This window comes from Scomber scombrus, chromosome 7 (genome assembly GCF_963691925.1).
Source record: "Scomber scombrus chromosome 7, fScoSco1.1, whole genome shotgun sequence".
Classification (NCBI taxonomy): domain Eukaryota; kingdom Metazoa; phylum Chordata; class Actinopteri; order Scombriformes; family Scombridae; genus Scomber; species Scomber scombrus.
In genome coordinates, this window is record NC_084976.1 from 124,282 (window position 1) to 132,993 (window position 8,712).

General features: G+C 42.8%; 1 protein-coding gene and 1 long non-coding RNA gene across 2 annotated transcripts; one reads left to right on the plus strand and one right to left on the minus strand.

Moving 5' to 3' along the window:
- Positions 1-2,519: 2,519 nt before the first annotated feature.
- Positions 2,520-4,899, plus strand: LOC133983194 (uncharacterized). Its single transcript, XR_009925369.1, has 3 exons — positions 2,520-2,608; positions 4,773-4,811; positions 4,878-4,899. It is a non-coding gene; the product is annotated as an uncharacterized LOC133983194 (long non-coding RNA).
- A 139-nt stretch (positions 4,900-5,038) lies between these two features.
- On the minus strand, positions 5,039-6,867 carry LOC133983655 (myeloid protein 1-like). Its single transcript, XM_062422809.1, has 4 exons — positions 6,785-6,867; positions 6,501-6,612; positions 5,274-5,425; positions 5,039-5,170 (listed from the first exon to the last, which is right to left on the minus strand). Exons 1-4 carry the CDS (start codon positions 6,819-6,821, stop codon positions 5,124-5,126), a joined length of 348 nt encoding a protein of 115 aa, XP_062278793.1. The 5' UTR covers positions 6,822-6,867; the 3' UTR covers positions 5,039-5,123.
- Positions 6,868-8,712: the final 1,845 nt, after the last annotated feature.

Below are 8,712 nucleotides of genomic sequence, written 5' to 3' on the forward strand. Positions count from 1 at the left end.
TATTATATCTACTTTGTCTTTTTTCATTTTGCCCAGAATCTTATTTCTTTTTACCGGGTTAAGTACACCCTTCACATTGCAAGAAGCCAACCTGCAGTGGGGAGAACAAGTATTTGATACACTGCCGATTTTGCAGGTTTTCCCAGTTACAAAGCATGTAGAAGTCTGTTATTTGAGTGACGGAATCTAAAACAAAAATCCAGAAAATCACATTGTATGATTTTTAAGTAATTAATTTGCATTTTATTGCATGACATAAGTATTTGATACATCAGAAAAACAGAACTTAATATTTGGTACAGAAACCTTTGTTTGCAATTACAGAGATCAGACGTTTCCTGTAGTTCTTGACCAGGTTTGCACACACTGCAGCAGGGATTTTGGCCCACTCCTCCATACAGATCTTCTCCAAATCCTTCAGGTTTCGGGGCTGTCGCTCGGCAATATGGACTTTCAGCTCCCTCCAAAGATTTTCTATTGGGTTCAGGTCTGGAGACTGGCTAGGCCACTCCAGGACCTTGAGATGCTTCTAACGGAGCCACTCCTTGGTTGCACTGCCTGTGTGTTTCGGGTCGTTGTCATGCTGGAAGACCCAGTCACGACCCATCTTCAATGCTCTTACTGAGGGAGGAGGTTGTTGGTTTCGGTCCCAATGCGCGATGTGCCCGCTCAATCTTGAGGTCGTTGGTGTGAGGCAACAGATTTTCCACGTATGTTATCATCGACGTGGAGTTGTTCTCCGACCCTTCCTTTATTCCGTGAATTCTTACATTCTCCCATCTTGCTCTTCCCTCTTGATCTGTAAGTTTATCCTCCAGTTTAGCCTGTAGCTTAAGCAGTTACCTCGTATCCTCCTCCAGCCCCTGCACTCTTTCCTCTGTCTCTGAAATTCGCATTTTGGCTTCGTATCTGCTAATAGTTGCCTTAATGTCCTCTCATATTTCTTGGAGAGTGTCTGCATTTTCACGCTGAAACTCTCTCAGTTCTTGCATAGCATCAAAACACAACATCAAAAATTGCAACACTATTATTTAGTTAAAATTATTGAGAGTCTAAGTTTTTATTTAAAATAAAGAACAGCAGGGGGCAATACATCCCATCATGGAGGTAAATCACATTTCAGAAGTAGTCAATTTATTAACTAAAATAAAAGTAATTTTTTACCTCAAAATAATAAAACACAAATGAATTGAATCAAATACCTTTTGTTTACCAGTAAAATAACATATACTAACTTAATGGGCCCACACACTCACACTCAAACAAGCCGGCAAAAAATGACAATTAAATAAAATAACCCCCAGGTTGCAGGCCTGGATGAATTCGGGATCGTGGTGGCCAAAACAGGTAGCCTCTTCACTCTAGCCGAGCAAAACAATGGCGAATACTCACAATTGGTTCAAGTGTCAGTGTCTGTGGCTGTGTCTCAATTCAGGGGCTGCATCCTTCGATGGACGCATTTTAAGGCCGATTATGTCACAACGCCGCGCGAAGGCTGTCCCAATTCGAAGACTCCTCAAACGCATGCTCAAACGCAGCCTTCAAATGTGGCCTTCTTTTCCCTCTTTTTGAGGATGCACCGCTACTATCCTTCGCGGCCTCACATATCCCAAGATCCTTTGTGCGCAGCTGTTCAGTCCCATAGATATATATAGAACATGTGTTCCATATATATCTTTGTTCAGTCCCGCGAAAAGAACAATGGATGTTATTATTAATAAATGTTTATGTTTTTATATGGTATTGTTATAAAATAAAAAATATTGTTAATTGTTACACGTTGTCTTTTCCATTTAGTATTTTCAATTTAAGTACAATTAATAACAGGATTAGCAAACGGCATAAAGTGCTACTGTTCAGGAACAACAAGGGATTTAATATTTTCTCTAATATTTTCTTTTATTAGCAAAGGATGAAACTTAACTCTACAAGGGGGCAGTCTTAGCATTTAACAAAAAATACATCAGAAATAACAATTTACAGATTATTATTAGAACATTATGTACAATTATGAACAAACTATTAACAGAATATGTATTATTAAATACAACACTACTAAAATTCCAAATGATTTACATAATAAAAATAATAAATTAATAAATAATAACAAATTAATAATTAAAGCTGCGAGCAGCGTTGGGCGGGACCTCGCCCCCTTGCGCACGTCGGGCCGCAGCGAAGCGGAAAGGTTTCCGTCAGTTGCATTCAGACGCATTCAGACCTGGGCATTTATTGGACACTGCAATAAGTAGATACACGTTACACACACGATCTCTCTCTCTGTCTGTGTAGACATTTAGACTGAGAAACTGAAATGAACTGCCACTTTGATGAGTCAAACAGGAGAGGAACTTATTTCCAGTGAAACCTGTAGATATGTTTGTAGTTCATGCTCATGTAATTCACGATAAGCAGTACCCCCATTTGGCCAGCAGTTCCTGTTAAATTGCGAACAGCAAAATTCCGCACATTGCCACGAAGCAAGTGAAGATGATTTTTTTTGTCTTCTCAGAAGCGTATGTGTTTGGAGGCGGGACTGCAGACCGCTGAGTGTCCAATGGAAACTGTGGACAGTTTTACACCGTCCAATCAGCAACAAGAACAGCAGGTCAGTGCAGCGTCATCACATTAAAAATTATATTATTAAATTATATTATTGATTAATTAAACTGTGATACTGTAAGTGAAGCTGATACACAGACATCACTGAGATGTTTCTATCAGTTCAACTGAGAGTCCAACATGAGGATGCACCTCATTAACGTGAGGATGCATCTCATTAACATGAGGATGCACCTCATTAACGTGAGGAAGCACCTCATTAACGTGAGGAAGCACCTCATTAACATGAGGAAGCATCTCATTAACGTGAGGATGCACCTTATTAACGTGAGGATGCATTTCATTAACGTGAGTATGCATTTAATTAACATGAGCATGCACCTCATTAACGTGAGGATGCATCTCATTAACGTGAGGATGCATCTCATTAACGTGAGGATGCATCTAATTAACGTGCTCATTGACATGAGGATGCATTTCATTAACGTGAGTATGCATTTCATTAACATGAGCATGCACATCATTAACGTGAGGATGCATCTCATTAACATGAGGAAGCATCTCATTAACATGAGGATGCACCTCATTAACGTGAGGATGCATCTCATTAACGTGAGGATGCATCTCATTAACGTGAGGATGCATCTCATTAACGTGAGGATGCATCTAATTAACGTGCTCATTAACATAAGGATGCATCTCATTAACGTGAGGATGCATCTCATTAACGTGAGGATGCATCTCATTAATTTGAGGATGCATCTAATTAACGTGCTCATTAACATGAGGATGCATCTCATTAACATGCTCATTAACATGAGAATGCATCTCATTAACGTGAGGATGCACCTTATTAACGTGAGGATGCATTTCATTAACATGAGGATGCACCTCATTAACGTGAGGATGCATCTCATTAACGTGAGGATGCACCTTATTACCGTGAGTATGCATTTCATTAACATGAGGATGCACCTCATTAACATGAGGATGCATCTCATTAACATGAAGAAGCATCTCATTAACATGAGGATGCACCTCATTAACGTGAGGATGCATCTCATTAACGTGAGGATGCACCTTATTACCGTGAGTATGCATTTCATTAACATGAGGATGCACCTCATTAACATGAGGATGCATCTCATTAACATGAAGAAGCATCTCATTAACATGAGGATGCACCTCATTAACGTGAGGATGCATCTCATTAACGTGAGGATGAATCTCATTAACATGAGGAAGCACCTCATTAACATGAGGAAGCATCTCATTAACGTGAGGATGCATCTAATTAACGTGCTCATTAACGTGAGGATGCATCTCATTAACGTGAGGATGCATCTCATTAACATGAGGATGCATCTAATTAACGTGCTCATTAACATGAGGATGCATCTCATTAACTTTAGGATGCATCTAATTAACGTGCTCATTAACATGAGGATGCATCTCATTAACGTGAGGATGCATCTCATTAACGTGAGGATGCATCTCATTAACTTGAGGATGCATCTCATTAACGTGCTCATTAACATGAGGATGCATCTCATTAACTTGAGGATGCATCTAATTAACATGCTCATTAACATGAGGATGCATCTCATTAACGTGAGGATGCATCTCATTAACGTGAGGATGCATCTCATTAACTTTAGGATGCATCTAATTAACGTGCTCATTAACATGAGGATGCATCTCATTAACGTGAGGATGCATCTCATTAACTTGAGGATGCATCTCATTAACGTGAGGAAGCATCTCATTAACGTGAGGAAGCATCTCATTAACGTGAGGAAGCATCTCATTAACGTAAGGATGCATCTAATTAACGTGCTCATTCACATGAGGATGCATCTCATTAACGTTAGGAAGCATCTCATTAACGTCAGGATGCACCTCATTAACATGAGGAAGCATCTCATTAACGTGAGGATGCATCCCATTAACGTGAGGATGCATCTCATTAACGTGAGGAAGCATCTCATTAACGTGAGGATGCATCTCATTAACGTGAGGATGCATTTCATTAACATGAGGAAGCATCTCATTAACATGAGGATGCACCTCATTAACATGAGGAAGCATCTCATTAACACGTGAGGATGTGTTTGGACTCTCGTTGGACTTTGGGCAACTGTATGTGATGTTGCTGTTGGTGTTTCTATGGTAACGTGTGTGTGTGTGTGTGTGTGTGTGTGTGTGTGTAGGTCCGGCTCACATGTCTCGGATGTCTCGGAGGAGAACCGGTAAGCTGAGTGATGAAGATGATGAAGAAGATGATGACGTGTGTCTAACGTGTTTTTCTGTCTCAGGGTCACATTAATCACATCATGGGCGTTTGATCAGCTGATCATATCATGGGCGTCTGATCAGCTGATCACTCCTCAGGACGAAGACCAAGCCTCACAAACCGTCCAGTTTCTTCTTCAGGTGTTTTTAAAGTGTTCACTCCTATCTGATGATGTCACGGTCAAAGGTCAAGATAACGTCCCACGTCTTCGCATCCGCTCCGTCGTCATGGAGACCATGATGGGATTAACACGTGAAATGTGATTGGTTTAAAAATCTGTGTCCGGATTCACGTAGAACAGCTTGAAACACAGACCTGCAGGACAGTGAGACGGGTTCAGGGTCAATAACAGATCAATAACAGATCAATAACGGATCAATAACGGATCAATAACAGATCAATAACAGGAAGGACCGACCGGCTCCTCTCAGGTTGATGCCGCTGTTGATGGCGGCCTTCTTAGCGTCGCTGTAGACCGTTAGCTTCCCGTTCAGAGTCACGTCGAACGGAGCCAGAACATCAGAACCATCACTGCACACGATATCCAAACCCTGGTGGCTCCGACTGCCCCTGCAACATCATCATCATCACATTCATCATCATCACCACCTTCATCATCACCACCATCATCATCACCATCATCACCACCATGTAATAATAATAAATCACATGTATATAGCGCTTTATGTGGTACTCAAAGTCGCTTTACATATTTCCTTATTAAAACTATGAAAACAAATCTTTATTAATACAAGGGTTAAAAACAAAACAGGTTAAAACATGAAGAGTACGGTGGGAGCTAGGTGGGGAAGGCTAGTGGGAGCTAGGTGGGGAAGGCTAGTGGGAGCTATGTAGGGAAGGCAAGTGGGAGCTAGGTGGGGAAGGCTAGTGGGAGCTAGGTGGGGAAGGCTAGTGGGAGCTAGGAGGGGAAGGCTAGTGGGAGCTATGTAGGGAAGGCAAGTGGGAGCTAGGTGGGGAAGGCTAGTGGGAGCTAGGTGAGGAAGGCTAGTGGGAGCTATGTAGGGAAGGCAAGTGGGAGCTAGGTGGGGAAGGCTAGTGGGAGCTATGTAGGGAAGGCAAGTGGGAGCTAGGTGGGGAAGGCTAGTGGGAGCTAGGTGGGGAAGGCTAGTGGGAGCTAGGAGGGGAAGGCTAGTGGGAGCTATGTAGGGAAGGCAAGTGGGAGCTAGGTGGGGAAGGCTAGTGGGAGCTAGGTGGGGAAGGCTAGTGGGAGCTATGTAGGGAAGGCAAGTGGGAGCTAGGTGGGGAAGGCTAGTGGGAGCTAGGTGGGGAAGGCTAGTGGGAGCTAGGTGGGGAAGGCTAGTGGGAGCTATGTAGGGAAGGCAAGTGGGAGCTAGGTGGGGAAGGCTAGTGGGAGCTAGGTGAGGAAGGCTAGTGGGAGCTAGGAGGGGAAGGCTAGTGGGAGGGTTGGGGAGACTTTGATGTGAGGGGTGGGGGCAGCAGCTGAGGAGGCCCGATCACCCCAAGTCCGGCGCTTTGTCCGGGGCCCTTGCAGCAAGTTGGCAGAGACGGACCTGTGGGATCGGGAGGGGGCGTGGTGATGTAGTAGTGTAGTAGTGTAGTAGTGTAGTTGTGTAGTAGTGTAGTTGTGTAGTAGTGTAGTAGTGTAGTAGTGTAGTTGTGTTACCGGCGGGCTCCGTAGTGTCCCTGTCCCCAGGTGTCTGACGTCCTGCGGCGGTTTTCGGGGTTTCCACTGCACAGCTGACCAAACTTCACTGCATCACACACACACACCACAGCTACACACACACACACACACACACACACACACAGACACACACACACAAACACACACACACACACACACACACACACACACAGACACACACACACAGTTAAACACGTTAAATATAATAAACAGTTAATATCTAACAGATATAAATGATATAAAACATATTGAAGGTTTCTCACCCAGCAGAGCGGCGAGCACAACGATCACACGTCTCATCTTCACTGCTGAATCCTGCCGCTGCTCTTCATCCTGCCGCTGCTCTTCATCCGGCTTTTATGGAGCATCGAGGGGAAAACACTTTTCCACCACGGTGGAAAGTCCACGTTAAACAAACACTGGAGTTTTCATTATTTCACAACATGAAGTTGATTCATCTTTAACTCAATCCAAGAAAAACAAAGAACGACTGAACACAAACTTAATTAAAGCTGCAAGCAGCGTTGGGCGGGACCTCGCCCCATTGCGCACGTCGGGCCGCGGCAAAGCGGAAACATTACCGTCAGGTGCATTTAGACGCATTCAGACCCGGGCATTTATTGGACACTGCAATAAGTAGATAGACGTTACACACACACTCGCTCTCTCTCTCTCTGCCTCTGTCCGTCTGTGTAGACATTTAGACTGAATCAATCAATCAATCAATCAATCAATCTTTATTTGTATAGCGCCAAATCACAACAAAGTTATCTCAAGGCACTTTACACATAGAGCATGTTTATAAACCGAACTCTTCAGGTTTTAATTTTAAAGAGACCCAACATTCCCACATGAGCAAGCACTTAGCGACAATGGCAAGAAAAAACTCCCTTTTAACAGGAAGAAACCTCAGGTAGAACCAGGCTCAAAGTGGGCGGCCATCTGCCTCGACCGGTTGGGGTAGAGGGGAGAGAGAGCAAGAATAGGAGAGAGAGAGAAGCACATAGAAAATAAACATTGAAGCTAGAAGGTCCGGGACTGGAATCTGTCATCCGGACGTCTACAGGCCCAGATTGCCTGTGAGACGGGAAAGCACAGACAACTCCGGGGAAGAAGTGTAGGTTACTGAATGCATTAATAGTACATGAATGTTATTGGATATAGATGGATGGATAGAGAGAGAGAGAGGAAGAGAGAGGAGCTCAGTGCATCATGGAGGTAGGAGTCCCCCGGCAGTCTAAGCCTATAGCAGCATAAACTAGGAGCTGGCTAACTATAAGCTCTATCAAAAAGGAAAGGCTCTGCCTCCCATTCTACTTTTAGAGATACTAGGTACCACAAGTAGGCCTGCGTTCTGGGAGCGCAGTGTTCTGGTAGGTACATAGAGTACTATAAGCTGTTTAAGGTATGATGGAGCCTGACCATTAAGAGCTTTAAAAGTGAGGAGAAGGATTTTAAATTCTATTCTTGATTTTACGGGGAGCCAATGTAGTGAAGCTAAAATAGGAGTAATGTGATCTCTCTTTCTAGTTTTTGTCAGAACGTGTGCAGCTGCATTCTGGACCAGTTGGAGAGTCTTTAGAGATTTATTAGGACAGCCTGATAATAATGAATTACAATAATCCAGCCTTGAAGTAACAAATGCATGGATTAGTTTTTCAGCATCATTTTGAGACAGAATATGTCTGATTTTTGAAATGTTACGCAGATGAAAATAGGCAGACCTTGAAATTTGTTTTATGTGGGAATTAAAGGACAGATCCTGGTCAAATATAACTCATAGGTTCCTTACAGTAGTACTGGAGGCCAAAGTAATGCCATCCAGAGTAGTTATATCATTGGATAATGTGTTTCTGAGGTGTTTAGGGCCAAGCACAATAACTTCAGTTTTTTCTGAGTTTAACAGCAGGAAGTTACAGGTCATCCAGGCCTTTATGTCCTTGATGCATGTTTGTAGTTTAGTTAACTGGTTGATTTCATTAGGCTTTATTGATAGATATAATTGAGTGTCATCTGCATAACAATGAAAATTTATTGTGTTTCCGAATAATGTTTCCTAAAGGAAGCATATATAAGGAGAATAGTATTGGTCCAAGCACTGAACCCTGAGGAACACCGTGTTTAACTTTTGTTTGCATGGAGGATTTATCATTGACATTTACAAACTGAAATCTATCTGACAGATAGGATT